The 27,653-nt window shown below is 33.8% G+C and overlaps 1 protein-coding gene across 1 annotated transcript; it reads left to right on the forward strand.

The window, feature by feature from the left end:
* Positions 1-4,748: 4,748 nt before the first annotated feature.
* ptpn6 (protein tyrosine phosphatase non-receptor type 6) lies at positions 4,749-26,643 on the forward strand. The gene is made up of 17 exons (XM_051131589.1): positions 4,749-5,024; positions 5,209-5,364; positions 5,595-5,623; positions 6,416-6,538; positions 8,325-8,519; positions 13,624-13,804; positions 17,188-17,304; positions 17,823-17,948; positions 19,482-19,578; positions 19,671-19,750; positions 19,856-20,002; positions 20,160-20,294; positions 21,809-21,960; positions 22,436-22,503; positions 25,048-25,199; positions 25,586-25,659; positions 26,186-26,643. Exons 3-17 carry the CDS (start codon positions 5,616-5,618, stop codon positions 26,286-26,288), a joined length of 1,758 nt encoding a protein of 585 aa, XP_050987546.1. The 5' UTR covers positions 4,749-5,024; positions 5,209-5,364; positions 5,595-5,615; the 3' UTR covers positions 26,289-26,643.
* Positions 26,644-27,653: the final 1,010 nt, after the last annotated feature.

Here is a 27,653-nt window from a genome sequence, read left to right on the forward strand (position 1 = left end):
TTTTAAATTATGCATGATTTCATTTTCATTGTTAATGCCCTAAAATTAAGTTTATGGGTTCCATTTGGGTCTTCAAACATTTTCTGCAGACTGAATTATATATAGGGCCCTATGAAATGCATTTTATTTTTTCTAAATTCTGTTTTAATTTTTTTGGATTCCGTTTTTTTCCATTTTAATTTGTCTAGACTCTGTATTAACAATTAAATTAAAATTATTAATCAAAAACCATGTCCAATTAACTGAAATCATAAAAATCAATTGAAACACAAATTAACAGAAATTAAAACAAAAATTAAATTTTTAAGGCCTTAAAAAATAAGTTTTTTTTTTTTTTTGTGCTCAAATTTAGTTTTATTTTTACCAAATTTTGTTTCCCACAATAATCAAAAGCATATCTATTTACTGTTTTTTTTTTTTTAAGTTGGCTTGAGAAAGCCAACTTACTGATATGCTATTTTCTTCTGAGACTAAATCTGTTGACACTAACTCGTCCTAGAGCTTTAACTCTACAAACTCCAAACTCAGCCCAGATCTTCACACTGATCTGAAGTTAGTTGCTATATCTTTTCTAACTGATCGGACTTACGATTTTCCTAAAAATGACGATTAAAATTGGGAAAAATCCCATAGACTTACATTGACGGAATGTTCAAATGAGCCAACACTTTCCAAATTTCAGCTGTCAAAACTCCCAGAATCCTTTGAGACTCAGTCAAGCTTCCCTTATATGTACTGTATTTCTAATCCATTTAAACTCATTCAAACTCCATCTATCTATCTATCTATCTATCTATCTATCTATCTATCTATCTATCTATCTATCTATCCAATACTATCTATCTATCTATCTATGCCTAGCAACCAGAATCATGCTAGTAACTTGCTTATGTTAGAAACATGCTAGTAACTTGCTAATCGTGCAAGCAACATGCTAGTAACTTGGTAGTCATGCTAGAAACATGCTAGCAACATGCTAGTAACTTGCTAATCATGTCAGTAACATGTTAGTAACTTGTTAATCATGCTAATAACATGCTAACGACATGCTAATCCTGCTACAATCATGCTAGCAACATGTTACTAACTTGCTAATCTTGCTAGAAACATGCTAGCAACTTGCTAATCGTGCTAACAACATGCTAGTAACTTGCTAGTCATGCTAGCAACATGCTAGTAACTTGATAATGATGCTAGTAACATGCTAGTAACTTGCTAATCATGCTAATAACATGTTAACGACATGTTAATCACGTTACAATCATGCTAGCAACATGCTACTAACTTGCTAATCTTGCTAAAAACATGCTAGCAACTTGCTAATCATGCTAACATGTTAGTAGCTTGCTAATTATGTTAGCACCATGCTAGTAAAATGTTAGTAACTTGCTATTCATGCTAGAAACATGCTTACATGTCATGTTAATCATGTTAATAACACGCTAACAACATTCTGTCTATCTATCTATCTATCTATCTATCTATCTCTGACAGACTGTTTTGCCTTCAAAACATCCAAACTTTAACCTTTTAAAACTACTTTAGAATTCAAACTATTTCAGACTGAAAACCATCAAACTTAAAACTTTTTAAAACTTCTGAAACTTTTTAAACTATATAAACTTTTCAAACTCTTTAAAAATTTCTGTTCCGGCTTTCTCAAGCCAACTTAAAGTTTGTCTTGACGAACTTTTTATCTAGTTTTTAAATACTATTTTATACTAGTTTCTTTCTTTTTTTTTCAAAAAAACTGTTGTGTATTTACATTTTTTTCTGGTAAATATTTCATTAAAAAATAATGTTTTACTATTATTACTAATGTACTATTATTGTACTATTATGTACTATTATTATTAATGTACTATTATTACATTAAGCAACATTTTTGTCTGTTTTTAAAGCGAACTTTTATTTTGACTGGTTGCTGTGAAGACCTTTAAGGTTCTATTTGTATTTGATATGACAATAGTTTTTTCAAAAGAAGCGGTAAAATGCTCATGAATTGACTTTCAGAGCAGTTCTAGAGATTATGTTTATGTTTTCTTGTACTCCTTTATTTTAGCAGAGGCTGAAAACACCCCGAGGATCATGTGCGATTCAATAAACCAAACCGCACGTCTGCGTCATTCATTCACTCACGCAGAAAATGCAGGATTCATATTCTAATAGTATTTTTTACGGCTTAATCTTCACTGACACTAGTTCATATCAAATTCCGTGACATTCCGCGTTATACAGTAAATTCCATTTTTATGCCTATGATTACGTGATTTGCAAACATAAGTAGCAAATATTTAGTCTCCTCTATTGACTAGTTTAAGACCTACAGAAACATAATGAATCACAGAACTGTGTATGTGCGCAAGGTATTTTTGAATCCGAATCAGACTGGAAAAAATAATCGAATTCAAGGGTTTACATGGCCATTCATTTCTTGTTACAACGCCCCAACGTACCGAAATTTAGTTATGATTAAAGTCGAATTGAGGTGTATAAATGGAAGCTTATAAATCTGATTGAGCCATCAATCCGTTTATAAACTGATTATTTGGTTTCATGTGTCAACAGTGACCACACTGAGAGATTACATGGACAGCAGAGGATGGTGCACAGAGAGAGAAAGAGTTAATAAATTACAAAAAACAGGATGGGGAAATTATGACAATTAGCGAAAATGGCTGGGTGGGGGCAGATAACTTATCAGAGCAAATACCTTGAGAAGACTTGTGAAGAGAGTCTAGTCTAGTTAGTCAAGCCTTCACTTTGCATGTATATGTGCCATGCAGACTGCTCAAACTATGCTTGACCTGTTTCATTCAAGTGCAGAACTGGACATGGGATAACTGTGTGTATGTACAACGTTTTGAAAAGAAGAGAAGCATGTCATGTAGGTAAGGGATTTTTACCATGGCTTTATGCATGTTGCTTCTTTGTCGGTGTAGATGAAATTGAGAAGGTTTATCATTGAATTATTTTTAGAAATATGAATTTTTTTAGAAGATGCCCCAACATTTTGGATCCAGTCTGCTGGGTGAAACTTATCTTTGCCCTCATATTTATGGGCTTCCTGTTGCTGCCAGGATCAGATTTAAGACAGCTTTTTTTGTTCTGAGGTGCTGTCTGGCACTCTGTGCTCCAAATCTTAATCCAACCAACCACATCCAGCCTAGACTCTGTAATTAGGCTAACTGTTATCTGGCTCACCCTCAACAGTAATCTCTTTTTGCTGGTCCCTTGAAATGTGGTAAGATCCACTATTTTGATCACCTGTCAAATGGCAAGGTGTTTTTTGAAATGTGTGTTGAGGGTTTAGGATATTTGATCTTTAACTTCCTTACTGAACTGACAATTTCACCACTGAAGGTGCTGCTAAATATCTGGTATCTGTCAGTTTACCTATAAATATGGTTTTGTATTACCTAACTTTAGAAAGAGGCACTTAGAGAAGCTTTTGAAAAACATTTTGTCATGGTATCGTGAAATTTGATCCTGGACTTTACATGTATTCAAATATTAATAGTTGTGACCTAGAGGCTCGTGGAGATAGATATTTGCAAGGCAAAATTCTTCCCTTTCTGGATGGATGTATTAGCTTAACATATGTTAAATTGTGTCATGCAAATGTTTTAGCCCTGTGTACACTACCAGTCACAATACGATTTTTAATGTTTTATTTTTCTTAAAAGAAGGCTTTTCTGCTCACCCAGCCTGCATTTATTTGATCCAAAGTACAGAAAAAAAAGTAAAATTTTGATATATTTTTACTATTTAAAATAACTGTTTTATAGTTTATTCCTGTGATGTCAAAGCTAAATTATCAGCATTGTTACTCCAGTCTTCAGTGTCACATGATCCTTCAGAAATCATTCTAATATGCAGATTTGCTGTTTAAGAAACATTTATTATTATTATTATTATTATTTAAAACAGTTGAGTACATTCTTTCAGGATTCTCTGATGAATAGAAAGATCCAAAGATTAGCATTTATCGGAAATAAAAAGTTTTTTTCTGTATTCTTTCTATTCTTCTATTCATCAAAAATTCTACTCAGCTTTTTTCAACATAATAATAAAAGTTTTTTGAGCAGCAAATCAGAATATTAGAATGATTTTTAAAGGATCATGTGACTGGAGTAATGATGCTGAAAATTCAGCTTTAAAATCACAGGTATAAATATATTTTAAAATATATTCAAATAGAAAACAATTATTTTAAATAGTAAAAATATTTCAAAATTGTACTGTTTTTGCAGAACTTTGGATCAAAACTTTTGACTGATGGTATGGGGTCAGAAATGTACACTTTTATTCATCAGTGATGCATTACATCCATCAGAAGTCATAGTAAAACCTTTATAGTGTTATTTTATAGATTTTTATTGCAAATAAATGCTGTTATTTTGAAATTTCTGTTTATCAAAGAAAAAATGTAGCCACTTCCAGCACAACGTGTAGCAGCACAACGGTTTTCAACATAGATCGGGAAAGATCTGTGAGCCAAGACTTGAACTCAGGATTCCCAAAGCGCAACGGCATTGCATGTTGGAGCGAGAAACCACTTTTAAAAACATTAAAGAATCTCATGACCCCAGTTTTTTGAATGTTAGTGTGTAGCAGGGTTATAATAGTTAACTAACGCTAAGACAAAAACCATTTTTAGAATACACTGCTGGCCTTGTGGTGCGTTAAAGCAGTTATACTTTTGCATATGTACCTTAGGCCATTTTGATGTAGTAATAATAACAATAATAATATAAATGATGCAATGAACAACCCATAGCATACGTCAAGTTTCTGTGCTTCCTCATGTGTTTATTTGTGTGTGTGTGTGTGAGAGGGGAAGGTCTGGAAACAAGGAAGTGCAATGTACAACTAAATATAATGGACTTTAACTGTCAGCCTCGATGACACCCGGCTTGTGAAATCAACCTGCGAGGAAAAAGTCATTAAAGAAGACAGGCAGGGAGCAAAAGCAAGATTGAGACATTCAGAAAGCCATTGGAGAGAAGAAGCAATAAGAAAGGGTAATTTGCATTTCATTGTCATCGTTATTTTGCACTACCTGTAGTTCTTCCTCTTGTAGTTTCAACTGGTGAGCTAGGTGTTTGTCTTATGATTAGTTATTGACAAAAAGAAACAGAAACTAATCAGCCATCTCTGTATCTTTCTTTTACCTCTCTTGTTTGCTTTCACTGTTTTATGAAAAAGCCACAAAAAGGAAGGAAGAAGTTTGTAACAGTGCATGAGAGAGTGAAAGAGGGAGGGACGTTACGACAAGCTTATATACGCTGTCAGGACGACCTGCTCTTCAAAGCACCGAAAACTGTTTACATTTCGAGAGCGAAGGAGAAGCACGCAGGGCAGGTATGAAGCCGCTAGACAAATGATTATGGGCTGTGGTTGGTTGTGTAAAGGGATGTCGCTGCACTCGTTATAGAAAGACAGAGGCAAATGGAAAAGTAGAGGATGAGTGCTGACGTATGACACAAAGAGAAGACGTCTGTACTTTACTGCTTTGGATTATTGTGTATGCCTGTATTATATATGATGCTATATTAATGTGAATTCGATTCTTTTTCCCTTTTGACTACAAGAGGAACATTTGAAAAAGGAAGATGGTACGGTAAGTTGAGACAGACTTTGCACTTTGCACTCTTGTTCCAATCTTGTTCAACTCCTCATCTTCCCCTTTTCAGTTTTGCTACCCTTAAGTTTTGCACCACAGTCTCTTATCTCTGAGTCTTGCAATGTTTTTTTTTTTTTTTAAAAAGGCATTTTTTTTTACACAACTGCATGTGCAAGGTGTATTTATATGCTGATGCATGTGTGGCTGCACGTGTATGTGCATTTCTGCAAATGCACTTGGTGGTTTGGTAGGCCTTGGTAGAGTGTGCTTGTTTTTTTTCATGTGCTTCACCATACCATTATATACATGTATATACATATGTCTTTACATTCTATACCTATTAAGTACCTAAAATATTTGGATAGTTTTATAATTGTATTACATCATAATATTTAATATAATTTGGATGAATTCGGAAATTAATAACGCTAGAGGTTTTAATTAAAATGTTCTAAGCAGTTGCTGCTGTTAAATTTAAACAATTTGCGTTAAGATGCAAATGTTTTAAGTCAGTTCCCCTCAAAACAGGTGTAGTTCGTCCTATTAACTATGCATATGATACACTAATATTGCCTCAGAGTGTTCAAATATTTATTTTTTTGAACAGCGTATTGTTTTTTCATCATTTAAAAGTTAATAAACGTCTTTTTGTGAAATATTTGGCTTGCGTGCTGAGTCATCCACATGTTATGCCATTCATATGAAACCGCTCATAATATAAAAAATGTTATATTTATCATCTCTAGTGTGTCTGATTCTAACATATGCTTGTTTCTATATTAAAAACAGGTGGTTCCACAGAGATCTGTCTGGAATAGACGCAGAAACCGTTTTGAAGACCCGAGGTGTCCATGGCAGCTTCCTGGCCCGACCCAGTAAGAAGAATGTGGGCGATTTCTCCCTGTCTGTTAGGTACAGCACTTTTGGTTTGATATGCTAAAAATATCCATCATTAGCCACTTTTTATGTAATTTAGAGAAAATTAGGTTCTGAGGACAAGCTGAGGTCAGATTAGGTGATAAGAGCTCATAGCTTTCTGTTACTTTCTGCTTTAGAAGACTTTTTGTGTTGGCTAAAAGACAAAAAAGAAGTTTTTGTATTTGATTGGTTTGAGCTTTTGACTTTGTTACTCTGATTTGTCTGACGGTGTTTAGTTCTACAGTCTGACAAGAAACATTTATATACTTACCTTCAAACCAATTACTTTTTATTTTGGAATAGATGGCAGGCAAGACACCACGCTTTACATGGGAATAAATATTTCGTTATGTGTGGTGACAATTTGGTTCTGTATTTGTATTACATGCATCGCTTTTTGTCTCGATCCTTTTAGAAGCTTTGTGTGGGACGTGGTTTTCTGACCTTTAAAAGTAATAATGGACATGTTTTCGTGCACATGTTTTTATTTTCTCCTTTTTTCTTTTTTAATTTACTCATTATCTGCCATGCACCTGTCATCAGCAGTTCATTACAGTTCACTTCACATAATGCAATAATTCACTCGTTTATCTTTGGGTTTTTATTACTTTCATAGACTGTAAACCTAATTTGCTTGTTGTACACATAAGCTGTCAAATATGCTCAAGACATACAGTGTGTTATTTCCCCTCTGATCTACTTAATACTTAAAAAAAGTGTCTGCGTAATAATAGAAACCATATAATCAGTAGACCGATTGGTATAATTGTATGCGATGTTTGACATGGATGTTGTCACGCAACTATTTGATGCTACTAAATGCCAGTATAATGTCAGTTCATTTTTTAAAGGGCAAAGATCAGTGTCAACAGCTCAAAATCTGCACGCGTAGTGCTGTATGATTTTGACCATTATATTGAATTCTATTCTATTCTGATGTTGTCTGTACATGCAGTTCATAACTATGACAGAGAGTTATTTTTTGCGTGTGGCTTGAAAACATCATACTTTTTTCAGTTTTGAAATTTGCAAATCAATTGTGGTTGTATGTTTTTTTTTTGTTTTTTTTTGCCATCTTTTTTTAACCATATTTGTAGTTTAATAAACCTTTATTTAGGGGTAAATTACAACATTAACAACAATAATTGAAATCAACTGTTACTAACATTCTAATTTAGTGGAAATCATTTCAAAAATTCCATTTATCATTTTTCAAATGTTTATGTACAAACTTTGAAGCCTTGAATTATTAGAATATTATAAAACTGACAAAAGTATAGGGAGGAAGGGAATGGAAACAACTGAGGTCCGATTTGAGTCCTCCATGCATATGTGTATACTAGTGTGTGTCCTCTTTCCTGTGACAGATATCTGATGTATTGCTTAGCCTGGTGCCAAACCATGTAACCAAACTAGTTTACTAGCATGCATAACACAGCTATTTTTAGAGAAGGTAATGATTTATTCAAACTCAGAAAGCCAAACCTGCAAACCTGAGAAACAGGATTAAAATAGATAATCACTATCTATGACAGAAAATATTACTGCCATCCTTTGTGAAAAGACGTCAGGTCAAGTAATTACTTCACATTCACTTAGAGTTTCTACATACTTCGTGAAATTACGGTTACTCCATTTCCTGTGACATTATGTCCTGTTTAAAGAGTTCATGTTTAAAGCCTGGATTAATTATTTTGAGACGCCATGTTCTATTAATAAATAGAAATAATAAGTGTGATGTGTCATCAGTCCACTTTCTTTCTTTTCCTCTCTCGTTCAGAGTTGGAGAAACAGTGACACACATCAGGATTCAGAACACGGGTGATTATTATGACCTGTACGGCGGGGAAAAGTTTGCGACGTTGGCCGAGTTGGTGGAATATTACACTGGAGACCATGGAACTCTACAGGATAAAGATGGGACCGTTATTGAGCTCAAATACCCTTTGAACTGCTCTGATCCCACCACTGAGAGGTAAGCCATCATATTTGACTCTTGCTGAAGATGTCGGAATGTATTTACAAAATTAACTGAACAAAATAAATGCGTTTTTCAAGTGTTTTTCCTTGACATTTGTTTGATATAAATGGGTTGTGAGACTTATATACCTTATTTCAAGGTTTCAGTGCATATTTTTAGAATGAGTTTCATCTGTGTTTACTAACCTTGTCTATGCAAAGTTATAACCACTTTCTTAATTATATCAAATATTCTGATTATGACTTTGCATATAGGTTGGGTATGAAACTTTTCCATTGCTACCCTGTTTGCTTTTGCAACACCATATATGACCATGGACCACAAAATCAGTTTTAAGTAGCATGGGTATATTTTGGCAATAACAATACATTGTATGGGTCAAAATTATCAATTATTCTTTTGTCCCAAAAATTATTAGGATATTAAGTAAGGATTATGTTCCATAAGGATATTTTGTAAATTTCCTACCTTAAATATATCAAAACTTCATTTTTGATTAGTAATATACATTGCTAAGACCTTTTAAAGGTGATTTTCTCAGTATTTTGATTTTGATTTTTTTCTCCCCCAGATTCCAGATTTTCAAATAGCTGTATCATAACAAACCATACATCAATGAAAAGATTATTTATTCAGCTTTCAGATGATTAATCAATTTCAAATTGACACTTATGACTGTTTTTTTGGTCCTAGGTCATGTATACCAATTAATGAGGCCTCCCAAACACAGATACATAGATAAACATATTCATGCTTGTTTATATTGCATACTGATGTTGATGTGTAACATCAGTCGTTCCGCATTTGTTTCTTAAGTTAGATTATTCTATTCAAAACAGCTGGAAGGTCAAGTGTTTAGTCAGAAAAAAGTGAATAACTCAAAAGGTCAAAATCATAATGTGGCATTTCTAGGCCTTGTATTATGCTGCTTCATTGTTTGATGTTAAACTTAATGCAGATAAGCGTAGCGCTTTTTGAGTAATCGGAAAATCCTGTTTGCAAATTTATCTTTAGACCACTGCTGTAGATCCAGTAGTCAAATTATTGCCATCCATGTAAACATAGCCACAATTTTTTGGACATGGAAAGTCATTTGCCTCATAAGGTTAAGAATTTACATTTATTTGACCTAATAAACAGGGTCAGGAAAAGGAAGTTTTACTGCTTTTCCCCTTGGAAAGTGTTTGGGAGTTTTGTAGATTTACCAGTGGTATTTTATGTAAATGTATCTGTTCTGGTATGCTGAGAGAACTTCACTGTTAATGCTACATTAGCACTTCAAGCTAACAAAAGTGGTTACCTACATCGCTTCAATGTACTGGAATTAGTCTTTGTCACGTGCTAGTGTGGCTAACAACTTACAAATAACAGCTCTTTTTTTTTTTCATTCACTTTTTGTTAGCTTGTCAACAAAAACAAAGCTAAAGCAGTATTTTGACTGTAGCTGAACTACTTAAAAAAAAAAAGTTCAAAAACTGGTGGCTATGCCAAAAGGTTATTGGCAAACTGATGGTAAACGTTGCTGCCACTGTCAATTTGTGCATTAGCGCAAAATGTCACCTCAGAGGACTTTCCGTCCCTGCTGTTGTTGTGTTGATTTAATAAAAGCATTTTGTTAACAGCACATGATCAGCCATTTTATCACACATTGAAATTCTTCCACATTCTACTTTCAATTACGTCAGAAACCGAGGAACAAATCTTGATACAAATCTCTACAATTTCTTCCAGCACTACTGATAATCTTAAAAATAATAAAGAGTAAAGTGACCAAACAGCAGCAGATTTATTTTGATTAGCAACATATGGGTTAGTGTTGTCAACAAGTATAAGACATTTAATGGGGTCTTTTTGCTTTACGTTTACACCAAATGTACATTACCTCTCATTTAGTCTGCTACCACATCAGATTCTGATACAATTTGCATTTGACCACACAACTGGAGAACTTTACACGGTATACTCTATCAGTTTCTCCTATTTATATGGATCACAGACACACAATACTAGATCAGCATTACTAATCATAAGTTTTTTAACATGCATAATGTTAGATAAACATTGTTTAGTGAACCATACTTTGCGTGTAGGTGTGTTAACGTTGGCTGTAATAATATGCGCTAAAAATCATGTTAGCACAGATATCGTGGACTTTATTAGTTTTATTTGTATCCCTTCTTTGTCTGCACACAATGTCTGTATGGTGCAAAAGAAAGAAATTCGCACATTTAGGTGTGAAATATTTCAGATTTATTTTAGTAGCAAATGTAGTGCAGAAAAAAATAGACAATACTTCACTAAAATAAAGACTGTCTGTCTGACTGTCTGAACCAAAAGAAACTAAAGCTGATTAATGATTAATAATCTAATGGTTAATGCACTGTAAGTTAAAGTGAATTTTTAATCATCGTGATTATAAATAACAACCATTTTTAGTTTTCTTGTAATTATTTTTTTCAATTGCAAAAATATTATATTATAATTATTCTATAATTATATTATATTGTATTGTATTATATTATATTATATTATTTTAAAATAGATTTTATTATTAATTTCAGTACATCATAATATTTGGTTTGTGACATTTATTCAAGTTGCATGAATTTGCATTTGTGCAAAACTTGATCATATCCACAATGATCAATTGAAGCAAAAGCATCTGACCTTGACCTTTTTGAATCGAATTTGTTTATTCAATTAGTGACTTAGAAATAGTGCAAACTCTTAAAAAATTCTTATTCATTTCATGTTAAAAAATATGGTGTGTTGTTACGTTCTTAAAATGCTAAATCCTATAATAAGTAAGATTAAAATAAGCAAAATAAAATAAGTAAGATTTTAAATCCCAGATTTTCTGGATCCCAAAGCTTCACCATCTTGGTCACTGATTTTGCTTTTAGCTTTTTTATTTCATTTTGATGCACCTTGAATTGCAGACACACTCCACCCCTCCCTCTGCCATGTGTCTGACTTCCTCTTCTCAACTGCGGTTGGAAACTTTAGTTTTGACACATTTGCAAACAGTGACCAGACCCATTCAGGCCTTCCTTCATCTCTCCACTGTCTCTCTGAGCTCTTTGTCCCCCACCCTTCTATCTCTCTTTCTCTTTTTTTGGTCATGCCCATGATGAGCTGCTTGATGGGGGTTGTTTAACGGACAGAGAACCTAAATGCTAACTAAGGTCACAGCCGAACTCAGTGTGACACTTTTATATAGTTTTGTCCCATGAAAGTACTACGTTGGCTTACTATGTTTACGTGTTATCAGCTGTTACGTGTTTTCCTTAATGGTTGTAACACCATAACACTTTCTAGAACATTCTTTCTGGTATTTTCTAGCAATTAGAGATATTTAATAAGAAAAAAATAACATTGTCTCATAATTTACTCTCCTAATGTCTATTTTTGTCCTTACATTGACAGTCACTGGGGTCCAAAAAACTCTGGCTGATTTTCATTGAAAGAATAAATGCTTACGTTTAAAGCAACTTATATAACAACACTGTTTCTTAGTTAGAATGAGCATCTCTCATACAGTATAAATTAATATTAATGAAATTAAGAAGGGGCTTGATTTCTAAAAAAAAAAAAGACAGAACTTGTATGCTATTTTAACATAATTATCAGTATTTTATCATAAATGTAGAACATGGTCACCAGAGACTTACAGTACATTTGTGCTCATAATGTGCTTGTGATGTCATTTAACACATAAGTGAAAGAAAATTGTTCCCAAGTCTGTCGTGCAAGTTATAATAACTTTATAGAAAATTTGCAGTGACATAGTATTAAACATCTGACACTCATTTTAAATATTACGTTTAATGCCAGAGTCTGTAACTTTGATTGTTGAAGTCCGGTCTGAAATCGAAAACTTAAAAGATCAAAAATCTAGATCAGTTTATGGAGGATTAAGACGCATTGATGATACGCAAAGATGTCTGATTGCATGAGATGGTGTATTAATAATAAGACAGTTGTCCAGATGAAACGTGTTTCAGTCAGACATGCTTAAGTTTTGGTCATGTGGATATGTTTAGTAAAGACGGAGAACTTAAGAATCACATTAACAAGATGTAGTCAACTAAAAATATAAAAATTACAGTCTCTGGAATGACTTTATTCTATTAGATCAGCTCTTTCTTTGTCTGTTTTTAAGTCCAAACTAAAAACTTTCTTTTTGACTTGGCATATAATCAGTGATGAAGCATCATCACACTGTATTTTAGTAATGTTATTGTCCTGTTTTATTGAATTTATTTATTTATTTATTTATTGCAATGTGCCATTATCTATTTATCTTGTTTTAAAGAAAAAAGGTCAACTTTGGTTGTTTATTAGTGCTATATAACTAAAATTGATGTATATATAAAAGTTGTATTAGTTAACATCGTTTTTCATTAGAGAATATAACTATAAAATACGTAATTGTTTATTTTTTATTTATATTTAAAATTTTTAAAAATGCATTATTATCCAGAAGCAGCAAATTCGTAATTCACCATTTGTAATTGTCAAAAAGCAACCATGGAAGAACCCCCAGAAGGGCGATTTAGCAAGCCTTTTTTTTCTCAAGAGAAGAGAGAAGGAAGGACAAGCTAAAAATACACCAAAGTCTCGAGTCAAGAAATCTTGTCATCAGAAAATTTTCCGACCGCAGTACAGGAAGCTAAGATGTAGAAATTGAGAACTGAGCCCAATTGTTAACTCACATTTTAGTATGCAAGAGCGTGAGGACCGCCATACTTTTTGCATCACGATCCAGAAACGCATTGCTAATAAATAAATAAATATGCGCACTGGAAATATAGATGTGACATAAGTGCTCAGCCTCTTGTTTTTGCATTCATGGCTGCAGTGGTTTGTGGTGCAGCTGCATTTACCCTTGTTTTTTATTTTTAGGCACCGTCATCCTCTAAATACCTTGACGGGTTAGTTTCGCATCAGAGACGTCAATTCATTCTCATTATGTGTGCAGGAAATTCGATTCATGTATAAATAACAAACTACGTTTTAGCTTTAACTGTATTTATTGTGAGAACATCGAGTACCTGCAGTAATACAAACATTTCCCTCTTTGTTTTTGTATCTTCAGGTGGTACCATGGCCACTTGTCAGGTCCAAATGCTGAGAAGCTCCTCCGTGAGCGCAATGAGCCCGGGACGTTCCTGGTGAGGGAGTCGCTCTCCAAACCAGGAGATTTTGTTATGTCTGTGCTGACTGATGATTTGACCAGTGCTGGTAGGAGGGTCTCCCATATCAAGGTCATGTGCAATGTAAGTGCTAGTTTGATTGTGAATTGAACAAGGTGAATGGTTTACATTCATTTTAATAGCAAGTATCTAAATTGAATGTGATGGTAGAATATTGTACCTCATAAGCTTGTTTCAAGTCCAGTATTTAGTTACACTTCCCTCCAAGTAAGGTTTTGGACAATATCAGCAAAAATCCTTAGCATTTCTGTAAATGCATTAAACGGATATGGAATTGACCATTCGCAGGTTGATTGACAGGTGACCTCACCAATCATAAAGCAGAATCTGCCATTTGGCAGGACGAACAAATCAGACACGAGAGTAGATAAACTTCGGTGGACTTAAAGTTGAAAAATTAAATGTATTAATGGCTTTCCACAGTTGGAATAAAATACATTTGATATTCATTCATGTTTATTTCATGCTTTAAATAAACATGAAAAGATGATGGCTCACATGCCGTCAATTGACAATTCGCAAACAGCTTGACTGACAGGCGATCTGACCAATCATAATGCCGAATCTGCCATTCTGTCTGACAAACGAATCAGACAGGAGAGTAGATTAACTTTGGTCGACTTAAACTTGAAACACTGTGTGTGCTGACGTCTTTCAGCGGTTGAAATAAAACATGTTCTGATGTTCATTCATGTTTTGTTTTCATGCTTTAAGTAAAAAAGAAAATACAATTGGTTCATATGTCATTGATCTAATAAGGCAATACGCTGATCTGTCACGACACATTAAAGAGCCACAAAACTGTATTTATTGTTTGAACTTCTTTAAAAATAACAACATTTTAAAGCTGAGACCTTGTTTCATACCAGAAGTAATCTGCTCTGTTGTGTCTGACGGCGTTTTGTCAGTTTCCTCTTTGCTCCGCGATGTATTTTTCACTGTGTGAGAACATGATGTGTAGTTGAGAGCGAAATTGTTTGTCGGACATAGCAACAGTGACTTTTTGCGAAGAGTCAGTTGTTACAGAAGTTGCACAACAGTTGATTACACACTAACATAAATGGCTAATTAGTTAAAAAATAGCTCTAGTATAAATATATTTTTAACTTTTAAAAACATTTTTTGTTGTCTTATCAATGCAAAGTCATCACAAAATGAATAGGATTTATGCTGATTTTGTTCAAAACCTCTTGCATTAATTGTTATTAAATTTCTGAGGGCACTATACTTGGTGAGATACATATTTTATTTCATAGATGTTAAAACACTAAAATGTTGGTGAATAATGGATTTAGTTGTTAAGAATGTACTTTTGTATAGATCTTAGCAACCTAGTAATTAAAGGAAAAGTTCATCAAAAATGAAAATTCTGTCATCAATTGCTCACCCTCAAGTTGTTCCAAACCTTTATGAGTTTGTTACAAAATAGGATATTTTGAAGAATGTGGGCAACCAAACCCACATTCTCAAAAACATCGTTTTTTGTTTACAACAGAGGAAACTCATACAGGTCTGGAACAACTTGAGGGTGAATATTTGAATGTTTTTATAAATTCTACAAATAACCTTAAAAAAACGTGCTTAAATGGAAATATATTTGCAGTATGACATTTGTGCACACAGTTTGACATGGACACATAAACATGTTTGACATACTTAAAGATAAAGCATTTAAATACATATGGAACACACAGTATGCACATTAATACGCACGTTTGCGCTTACCTGAAAACGCGACTGGACTTTGAGTCATTAGTGTGTGAAAATGGCAGCGGGGGTGGTCATGTTCCACTCATGGCTCTAAATAAGCGCTATTGTTGTGCTGTTTAAATGAACGGTAGACGATTATGACCAGGGGAAAATCAGATCAACGCACTGCCTGTCAATTGTTTTTTATCCCACTGGTATGTGCGTATGCGTATGTGCTTTAGCGAGGTTCAAAGCGCACAAATTGCCATCGTTGCGTAGTTGCCCTCTGAGCAGATTAACAGAACAAAACGTGTTCTGTGAAGCTCTGAGAACTAAACAATTCTGTTAAGGCCTAAAACTTTCTAAATCAGCCTGTGTTAACCCTGTTTTATCCAAGGAAATGTAAGCTCTCACCGATGGACAGCTTCTGTTAATCTGATTAAGAGACACAGAAAGCTTTTGTGTTGCCATTTTGGTGATTTTGGTGATTTGGTTATTGAAAGTTTAATGAAAGCTTAGCATTTTCACAGGTTGTACTATTAAAGTAAAATCCATTTGTGTATACATTTTTAATAAGGATAGTATACACTACCAGTCAAAAGTTTTTGAACAGTAAGATGTTTAATGTTTTTTAAAGAAGTCTCTTCTGCTCACCAAGCCTACATTTATTTGATCCGAAGTACAGCAAAAACTAACAAAAATAACAGCTTTCTATTTGAATATATTTTAAAATGTAATTTATTCTTGTGATTTCAAAGCTGAACTTTTAGCATCATTACTCCAGTTACATGATCCTTCAGAAATCATTCTAATATTCTGATTTGCTGCTCAAAAAAACAGGTTTCTTTGATGAATAGAAAGTTCAGAAGAACAGCATTTATCTGAAATAGAAATCTTTTGTAACATTACAAATGTCTTTATTGTCACTTTCGATCAATTTAAAGCATGAAGGATCATGTGACACTGAAGACTGGAGTAATGATGCTGAAACTTTAGCTTCAATCACAGGAATAAATTACATTTTAAAATACATTCGAATAGAAAACGGTTATTTTAAATAGTAAAAATATTTCAGTGTTTTACTGTTTTTGCTGTACTTCTGGTGTGCAGAAGAGACTTTTTTTAAAAACATTAAAAATCTTACTGTTCAAAAACTTCTGACTGGTAGTGTAAGTACTTTACCAGAATAGGTTTTTGGACATTTTATTAAGAGGAACTGACTCAAAATGAGATACGTCTACTTAAAATGACCTTGATTGACCTACGTTGCTCAAAAGTAAATACAGTAATCTCAAAGGACGTGACATTTATGAGTAAAAAAAAAAATGGTAATATGCTTTCTCAAAAAGTATAAAGGTTCATTAGTTAACATGAACTGAGAGTGAACAATACCTCTGCAGCATTTATTAATCTTAGCTAATGTTAATTCAGCATTTACTAATGCATTATTAAAATCACAAGTTGTGTTTGTTAACATTAGTTAATGCACTGTGAACTAACAAACAAACAATGAACGACTATTTCTATAATAAATGTATTGTTCTTTGTTCATTTATGTTAGGTAATACATTAACTAATGCTAACAAATGACACCTGGTTGTAAAGTGTTACCAAATCATATGTGTTGTCTTTATTTTTTAATAATATTATTATTTGGAGGTCCTTTTTGGCATCCAGTTAAGGAACCCCACGTTACCCCTGTGTATGAATCTGACTGACTGATTAACGTTTAATTTCTTATGGATGTTTTTTTTCAGAATGACCGTTACACGGTTGGTGGTAAAGACGTTTTTGACACTTTGACAGACCTTGTGGAGCATTTCAAACGCACTGGTATTGAGGAGTTGTCTGGGACAGTGGTTTACCTTAGACAGGTAAAGAACATTTGTAATCAAAGGGTTTTTTTTCATACCAACATAAATGTCTTAAATGTCAAGCAAGATGTGCAACCAAAGCACTAGCTACTGGTATTAACCGCAGCACTGTGGAAACTTACTGTTAAGTTTGGTCACGTAAGCTTCTCCTACATTTTGAGATATTTAAAACCCTTTCAAAATGTTGTATAAAAACTTTTATACTGTTATAGTGATTTGCAGTTACTTTTACACTGGATAAATGTTGGCTGTTCTGCTGAGATAAAGAGATTCGACTGGAAAATATCTGTTAAATTTAATTATTTGCTTGTGTGTGACAAAATGGCACATCAAAGAACTGTGGGAAGCACCTTTAATGTTGTGATTAATCTTTGCCATTTCTGTCTGTCTCTCTCCTCCGTTCTGTTGTCTGTCTCCTACTCTTTTCTGTCTGTCTGTCTGTCTGTCTGTCTGTGTTGATGTCTTGCTCTTCTCCCTGTTTTCTTCCTATTTGTTTTGGGGTCTACCCTTTTCCTCAGCCTTATTACTCCACAAGGTTGAACGCAGCTGATATTGAGAGCAGAGTAAAGCAGCTCGACCAGACCTTAGATAACATGGACGGGGCTGATAAGAAGATAAAAGCTGGGTTCTGGGAAGAGTTTGATGTAAGTGGCATGTTCAAAGGTTATTCGCCACCTAGCTGTAGATGAATCACAAGTTCTTCCTGCATTACAGCAATCACAGCTGCATTTTATGAACTCATTGTGGGATTTATTATGAAAATAACTATTTTGAACATTTTGTAGTAATACTACTCGAATTATTTAAAAAAAAATGTTAATATGGAATTCCTGAAAAATACACTTTTTTTAGATGTCATGTGAGCTAAACAAATCTTTAACAAATCTAAACACAAATGTATGATACCATTTTTGGCAGATATTATTATTTTGTCACATTTTAATGATGATAAATATGTTATTGAACCAACAGGAGTATTGAGTTGTCTAGGAGAAACCACAAAAAAAAAAAAAGAAAATAAATAATTCAATTCAATTCAATTAATTTGTAATTTTAATTCAGTTTTAAATTACATTAAAATAAATTAAATATTAAGTTAAATTTTAAATTAAATAAATATTAAATACAATTTTAAAACAAAACTTTAAATTTTTAATTAAATTAAATATTATATTAGGTTACATTACATTTAACAGTTTAAATTAAATTAAATTACAAAATGTTAAATGTAATAAAAATAGATTAAAAATAAATTATAAATTAAATATTAAATTAAATTAAATTACATAAAAATTTGTAAATTAAATTAGATTTTAAAACAAAACATTAAATGAAATTATATATTAAATGTAATATTAATTTAAATTCATTTTTATTTAAATTAAATTTAAATAAATTAAATTAAATTACATTTAAAATTCTACATTAAATTAAATTAGATTTAAAAAATGTAAATTAAATTACATTAAAAATTGTAAATTAAAAAAAATTTTTTTTAATTAAATTAAAACATTTTAATTAAATGAAATTAAATTTTAAAACAAAACTCTGCAGAATAGTTCACGTGAGTAAAAAAAGCTTCATTCCCACACAAGTTTTAAAAGATTCTGTGGTTGTTGTGGGGTCACGGACTGCAGTTAATCAGTTAACACCAACAGCAGCCCGTAGTCTGTTAGACCACAACAGACGCAGTATTTCCCACTCAGCAAAATCCATTTTTGTTTTTTGCCCACTTGTTGTTCTTTAAAAGCAGGTAGATCTTGAGCGATAACAGATTATTTGCATTTATTTGATAAATTTACATTTATTTTTTCCATAAATCACATGAAGTCACAGGCAAATAATTTATAGCCATCAGTCTTTCTTTCCCCTCACATCACCTACATTTACATGAGCTTACGGGTCTGTTAAAAACAATTCATGCATGTTTACGGCCATTTTTTTTGATAGTTGTAACACTTGGTACAAGTTGACAAAAAGAATTCGATCAACTGTTGCTAAAATTAGCATGTTTGTTCTGAGAAGATCTCTGGTCGTAGTAAGGTTAGACCACAGGAGCCAAACGGTCGTTCAGAGCTACTCACAACAGGCAGGATGTGGTCACGTGTACTCTCTATCTTAATTTCTCTTACAGTCTGTGCTATTTTTGATCTATAAATCTCTTTTTTTGCTTGTAGGCGCTGCAGAAGTTGGAAACTAAGGTAACGAAGAACAGAGATGAAGGAATGAGACCAGAAAACAAAAGCAAAAACAGATACAAGAACATCCTTCCCTGTGAGCAATGGAGTATTTCTCTGAAAAATACATCAAATGAAATAAAAGTTATACGTTTTTATAATAAATATTCAAATTTATTCTCTTTTCAGTTGATGAAACTAGGGTTATCCTGCAAAACGGAGATCCCAATGTTGTCGGCTCTGATTACATCAATGCCAACTATGTTACAGTACGTCCACAACATAAATCACAACATAATCATAAATCTCTCAGATCCTTTCATTAAACTCTCTTTTCCTCCTCCTCTCTTCTTTCTATATGTCTGTGTTCACAGAACAAATTAATGGATATTAATTCCCAGAAAGTTTACATTGCTTGTCAAGGCTGCCTTGCAACAACTGTGAACGATTTCTGGCAAATGGTATGGCAAGAAGAGACACGAGTAATCGTTATGACAACAAGGGAGGTTGAGAAAGGACGGGTTAGTAATGGTTGACGTTCTTTTTAATTTATTTAGAATTACTCATTTTTATTATTATTAAATCTACTTGCTATTGTAGCCTTGCTGTTAAAAAAAGTGTAAAATTTCTTGACTGCAAATGTACAGTTCCTTTTTTTCTTACATGCGCCCTCTGCAGAATAAGTGTGTGCCATACTGGCCTACTACTCAAGGAGAGTCGAAGGAAGCAGGCAGATATGTGGTGACGTTACTGTCTGAGATGGATGCCGCTGATTACAAGGTCAGAGTGATGGAGCTCACAGCACCACATCGGGTAAGAAAGCAGTTTTTTCAATAGCTCTGTGCAAGCATTCATACTAGCACACACCATGTTTCTGCATACTGCACCTGCGGCCCAGATTCGCTCCCTCTTTGTCATTCTCTTTCAATGCATTTCATAGCTTTCATACCAAATGCATGTTCCTTGATAAAACATTTTGCAAAAAAGAGTATTGTCTGTTTAAAATATGGTCTTTCTGTTATTAAATATGGACTTTCTTTATTAGCAAACACAGCTGGATTATAGTTAGATTAAAAAGTCAAAAGGTAAGAACAATGTAGGACTTTAATTTTAGGATTTTTCAAAATGTAAGAACAATAAAATTTAAATTAAGAGTTGAGTGTCTTAAAATACTAAGACATTTGGAAATTTATGTTCATTTTAAATTAGTTTTTCATGAACACTTACTCTCACAACTAACAATGTATATTAAAATTGTCAAAATATATATATATATATATATATATATAGTACCACTTACATTTTTTTCCACCTAGATGTAAAAATACTAAATATTATATCAAATTATGTTACATAATGTTACATAGCCTATATATGCTGAGTTTCAGTTTTGTGAAAGCAATGAAACTCAAATGGCAGAAAGCGACATCCTATTTCTTTTCTTTATTTTACAAAAGACCATTTACAGTGATGCATTATTAACAATACAGTAAATGTTTTCAGTTGATTTTTCCCGGTGTAAGGAAACTGTTGAAGTAATCGTGCCGGCGCGCACACACACAAAATTTATCAGTTCCAGCTTTGCTGACTTGAAAGCGCAGTTGGTAACGTTAATTTATCTAAATAAAATACAGTGAAGTAAACATCAGCGCGCCGCCTCATTGTATCACTGTTGTAACGAGACTGAAGTACAAAGTCTATAATTTACATAATAAATAATAGTTTAGCAAGTGGATACATCTCAAATATGGAAATATTATGGAATGTTTGGACTTGTGCCGAATGAGAGAGGTAGGATATAAGAGCACAACGCTCCATTTCGCAGACAGTTGAATGCACAAGCCTTTAAAGTAACGTTATACTCCTTTATTATTTGATTAATAATAAAATTAAAATTACAGAAAAAGGTAATATTATGAAATATTATTGCAATTTAAAATAACAGTTTTCTATTTCAATATACTTTATAATATAATTACTTTAATACTTTATAACTATAATATAATTTATTTCTGTGATGCAAACTTGAATTTTCATCAGCCATTACTCCAGTCTTCAGTGTCACATGATCATTCAGAAATCATTTTAATATGCTGAGTATTTTTAATTGCAATAATATTTCACAGTATTGCTGTTTTGTCTGTATTTTTAATCAAATAAACAGCCTTGATGTGCAGAAAAGACTTCTTTAAAAAAAATCTTACTGATGTATATTTATATTAATTTTTATTATATCTTTTTACTAAAATTGTATCATTTTCATTTAAAATGTGAATAAAACTACATCAGAAATTCTTAAATGAAAATCTTTACTTTTCTGATACTAGAAAGAGGCAGCTCGCACCATTTGGCACTACCAATACTTGAGCTGGCCGGATCACGGCGTGCCACAAGAACCTGGTGGAGTGCTTAGTTTTCTGGAGCAGGTCAACATCAAACAGAACGAGTTTTTAACTGGACCCATGATCATCCACTGCAGGTACTTCCTTACAAAAGAGCCTCTTATTACTTCATCTACCACTTGGGGGCTTCATGAGCACAAGTCATGCTATTTCAGATGTCCATAAAACATACCATAATTCATCTTTTTGTAGTGACCTGGTCACTCCAAATTGTTCTACAAAGCTAAGATCATTTAACAGCAGTTTTATTTCATTTTATTGATTATTAACAATGAAAACAGTGTAGTACATTTCATTTTCATGTCTTGGCATGAAATGTAATACACACTGACAGTCTTAGGCGGGGAGGTTTATGCAATAGTCACACTACTCAGCATTTTATAATCACAGTGCATGCTTGAACTTTTCATGATCCCATACTTCCCACTCTTTAGATTAATAGTTTGTTTACTCTTTAGTATTAACATGTGCTATGGGACATTCAGTGTCTCATGACCTCTGCAAGCTTGAAAAGATAGCTTCAAATATTTGTTGCTTAATGTGTTTTGGCAGTGCTGGTATTGGACGAACAGGAACCATTGTGGTGATCGACATGCTCATAGACATCATCGATGCTAAAGGTGAGTTTATATCACTCTGTGCTGAGGTTTTCTTACTTTTACTATAAAAAATGCTTTCTGTGAGGTTTAAAAAGTTAATTCTGTTATTAATTACTTACCCTCATGTTGTTCCAAACCCCATAAGACCTACATTCATCTTCAGAACACATATTAAGACGTTTTTTATGAAATCCGAGACCTTTCTGACCCAGCAATGGAACTACCATGTTCAAGGCCCAGAAAGGTAGTAAGGACATTGTTAAAATAGTCCATGTAACATCAGACGTTCAACCGTAATGGTACGAAGCTACGAGAATACTTGTTGTTCCCAAAGAAAACAGAGAAATGAGAGAAATGGATGAGAAGAGAAGAAAGATTTGAATAAAGTCATTATTTTTCGTAACATCTTCATAAAATTACAGTTGAACCACTGCTGTCACATGGATATGTAGTTTTTAAAAAAACCCTTTTCAAGAACTACAACAAACAGCTCCTTTGGACTACAGCGTTGTTTTCTGGGTGTTATGATGTCACAACGTGGCCCATTAGAAGACCATTAAAATAAATCCCGCCTACAGAAATTCTATTGGTTGGGGGGGGGGAGGGTGGGTAGGGACGAGGTGGGGGATTACCCTAACCTTAGCGATGCAGCGTGGAGAGCCGCTTCTGGGAGGCTTCAACAAGCTGCGGGGCAGCGAGTATAAACACAAGTATTGACTAGAGCAGGGATAGGCAATGTTGGACCTGCAGAGTTTAGCTTCAACCCTAATCAAACACACCTGAACAAGCTAATCAAGGTCTTCAGGATTACTAGGGCTACAGGCAGGTGAGTACATCGGCACTTTAGGACCAATGTTGCCTATCCCTGGACAAGAGTGGCCGCGTTGGAGCCATAACGCACTGTGTGCAGCACAGGGGGTCGAAACACATGCCGAGGCATGGCTGGCATAAACACAAGCATTGACTAGAGTGCCGATCAGTTCTAGTGGCCACGTCAGAGCTATAACGCACCGCAGATGTGTGCAGTATGGGGGTCAAAACACATGCCGAGGCGTGGCTGGTGTAAACACAAACATTAACTAGAGTGGCCGCATCGGAGCCCTAACATGCCACAGACGTGTGCAGTGTGTGGTAACAGATTTATTCATCATACAGTGTATATAGCTTCACCTATAACGTGAGTGTTTTTTAAAATGCTTAAACTTGCATTAGACTAGGCTAGGCTAATCAGTGATGATGTTCTTTGATAATGTTAATGTTCTTTGCTCGTTTTCTGTAGCTGCTTTTTGAATAAGGAAATGTAAGAATTATAATTACTAACCTTACTAACTAATGTTTTTATTCGCTTGTTGTCATGTTAAATACAAATTAAGTCATATTAAAAACATTTCGCTGCTTTTAGCCTTGTGCTGGAGCTGATTTTGGGCAATGAAACTAAGTATGTAAATAATATCATGTATTGACGATCTGGTACGCTGACGATAGGATCCAACACTACTGTAGCGACAACTATACCTTAATATATCCTTAACTATAACGGAGCAGACGGAACTTGCTGCTTTGGCAAGGGGCGTGTCAGTACTGAAACACAGTCTAAGCTGTTCACTAATCACAACACATTTAGTTTTTCGGAAGGCGGGCCTTCATCAAACCCAGAACTAATCGAGCCATTTGTGCCAGGCTGGGGAGAAAGGTATTGTAATAATGTAAATTATGTGAAAAATAATGCTTTTCGAACCACCAAGCATGAGAGCATGTTCTAGTACACCCCCAAAACAAAATTAAGACTTTGTGAAAGAGCATAATAGGATCCCTTTAGTTTGTGTTCCAAAGAAGGTCTTACAGGTTTGGAACGACATGAGGGTGATTAATTAATGACAGAATTTCTTTTTTGGGATTTTTTTTTTCTTTCATTTTTTTATCCATTTAAACCCTCAGGGAATTGTCCTGGTAATACCTTCATACCCTGAATGTAATAAAAATGTCTGCTAATTACTTAAATGTATTAATTCTTAACTCGGTAGTGAAAATAGTGTATTTACATTGTTTACTTAAACCTCTGGAATCCTGTGAATCCTATTTTTTTTTTTAATTAATTCCAACTCGTAATGAGAGATTTACAATTTTAATCTTAAAATCATTCTTAGAGGGTCACTGCTGTTTCAGTATTCACCTTTGTCTGAAAGCATTAATGAACGTTACCACGGCGAAACTCATTTTAGATCATGACATGAAAAATCACAGGTCACTTCTCTCAGCAGGAGACTCATTATAATTCATCATTTTTATTGCAGCTTAGTGTTAATGCAGTGCAATCACATTGATTAACGCATTATAACCTGTGAATACCCTCAGGCTTTCAGAAACCTACAATATGTTTGGCTAATATGCTTCCCTTCCAAATGGTCCAGATATTTTAACACAAATCAATACAGTTAGTCTTATAATCCTATAATAGGATTATTCTTAGTTGTTGCAACCACATTTCACATGTACACCTAGATCCTGGATCAAACATATTCACAGTTTTTGCAAATGATTCTAAAGATGTTGTTTTTTTGTCAGGTCTGGACTGTGACATCGACATCCAGAAGTGCATTCAGATGGTTCGAGATCAGCGGTCTGGCATGGTGCAAACCGAAGCACAGTACAAGTTCATCTACTTGGCTGTGCTACAGTATATAGAGTCGAATAAGGTCACACGAAAGGCTGTCATGGTAAGAAAAAGGGATCACAGCATATTAGAATGATTTGTGACGCAACATGTGACACTGAAGACTGGAGTAATGACTAATTCAGCTTTGCCATCACATGAATAAATTACAGTTGAAGTATATTAAAATAGAAAACAATTGCTATAAATTGTAATAATACTTCACTGTATTTCTGTTTTACTGTATTTTTGGTCAAATAAATGCAAATAATTGAAAATACTACAAACCTAATGACCCCAAACGTTTGAACAGTAGTATATCTATTTGCGGATATCTATCAAGATGGTTCCATTGTAATATCTTATCAAAGTCACCACTGTAAAAAAGGAAGATAGGACTGATAGACAGTTTTCTGTACTGCTATTGATCTTTTTATCTTTCTGTTACAGGAAACAGAAACCGAATATGGAAACCTCTCAATTCAGCCCAAACACCAGAAGGCCAGTCGCAAAGCCTCTGCGAAGTAAGTAGACTTTTACTTGTAGTGTATCTCCAAATACTCCCATAACAATCCAGAAACATTCCTCTCACATCCCCCTTATCTTCCTCAAACCGACAACCAGTTAAGTAGGCGGTTCAAAGATCTCTCAGTCACACGGCCGTCTGCTTACACAAGCTTTCTGAAAGCCGTAGAACCATTGTGCAATATCCCATTGAAAGAGAAAGAGGACTGAGTTGGACGTTGTATCTCAGATCTGGTATTATTTCAGTTTGGCCTTACTGTAATCACAGAGTTGAAATAATCGTTGAACAATGTTTGGCAAAACTCCCTCTCACGTTTTTACGGTCACGGTCGTAGACCGCAAATAAAAAATGAGAACTACTAAAACAACTTAGTATAACAATAACAACTTCTACATAATCAAATCTAACAGCATTTAAATCCAAGCATTGCAGTGGAGTTCCTGTTCACTCCTTTGTTCCTCTATAAGTTGTGATGGCTACTGTACATTAGTGACTGATTTTTTTTTTTTTTTTTCTTTTTTCAGAAAAAATGAAGACGTTTATGAGAATCTGGGGGCAAAGGGAAAGAAAGATGTCAAAAAGCAGAAATCGGAGGATAAGAAGAGTGGATCTGTCAGGAAACGATAAAAAATGCAAAAAATAAAAACAAAACAGAAAGGAGATTAATTTTTTTTGCCTTATGATTGTATAGCTTATTTTAAAACAAATTTTCAGCAGTTTTAGAAAAAACTGAGCCGGGTTTTACAAAGATGGCAAACTATTTGATTTTATCAAACAAATCTTGCTGTTTTTTTTTTTTTTTTTCTATTTGTATTTGTTCATTTTTTTATATTTAGTACAAAATTGTTAAGTAAATTAACTAAGTTGTAATTGATATAGATCATCCACTCGTTCTCAGTCTTAAAAAAGTCTTGTCCTAAGTCTGTTGTCCCTGGCCATTATGTTTATCTGCTGTAATAAAATGAAGTGTGTTTGCATAGAATGTTTCATTTTCCGGGATGTTATTGTAACAGTAAGGCCGGTGGAAAGGTTGATGTCCTGGAGAGATGATACGCACAAACTCTGGCCTGATGCCAGGGAGAGAGACCTGACTCATTCATATTCCTTACATCAGAGAGCTGTAGACATCAGGGTCAAACGTGGCCCTTGATCAGTGAACCCCATACAGGGCTGACCTCATTTAACACAATGGCACAGCGGGAATAAACATTAGGAGAAATTAATGAACTTTACAGAATGCCACATGAGCAACAGAACAAAGTCTGTCAGGAAAAAAAGTGTGTGAAAGTGCATGGTTTGATTTTGAGGTACAGGTGTAAATTGTGAATTATGATTGGGTTAAAAAATATTTTCAGTATTACCCAACTTCTTTCAAACTGTCAGAAAATTTCCAAATATTATAATCGATCCTATAATACATTTCTATTAGGATTTAAAACCACATTCTTACCTTTAGTAAATAAGTACAGTAGTGCCTAAAACACACTAAAATACTAAAAAAATTGCATAACTGTACTAAATTTAGTTTATTTCCCCCAGATAAAGGATCACGTGTTTCCATTAGATTTTAGATACTTTGGGCCCAGCTCAAAGATGCTAATCAGCACATGGTTAGCTAGCACAGTTCTTAACAGTGGTATACATATAAAAACTAAATGTTATGAAATGCAGAAAATGTAGAAAAAAGACTTCTTTAGACTTCTGAACACATTTACCTCAAAATGTTGAGGCCTATCTACTCACCATATAGCTATGAAAGAGAATGACACATGAATATTTCCTGATCATAAATTTAGGGGTGTAGTTAAAATCAGTTTAAGCCAATGGACTAAAACACACCGTTTCGGTAGTGACATGAAAATGCAGGACACATTTTTTACATAAAGTTTTATAAATTATATGTTTTTAAAAACAACAATGGAATAAAATGCCAAAATTATTTCAATATAATTTTAATAAGTTGAAATTTAGGGGTTATGGTTCGGGAGCTCC

This window comes from Labeo rohita, chromosome 16 (genome assembly GCF_022985175.1).
Source record: "Labeo rohita strain BAU-BD-2019 chromosome 16, IGBB_LRoh.1.0, whole genome shotgun sequence".
Lineage (NCBI taxonomy): Eukaryota > Metazoa > Chordata > Actinopteri > Cypriniformes > Cyprinidae > Labeo > Labeo rohita.

Excerpts from the sequence above, each read along its gene's own strand:
- ptpn6 (XM_051131589.1), top strand. Across the intron at positions 8,520-13,623 it reads TCTGATCCCACCACTGAGAG|GTGGTACCATGGCCACTTGT; the intron begins GTAAGCCATCAT and ends TTGTATCTTCAG. Across the intron at positions 25,200-25,585 it reads TCACACGAAAGGCTGTCATG|GAAACAGAAACCGAATATGG; the intron begins GTAAGAAAAAGG and ends TTTCTGTTACAG.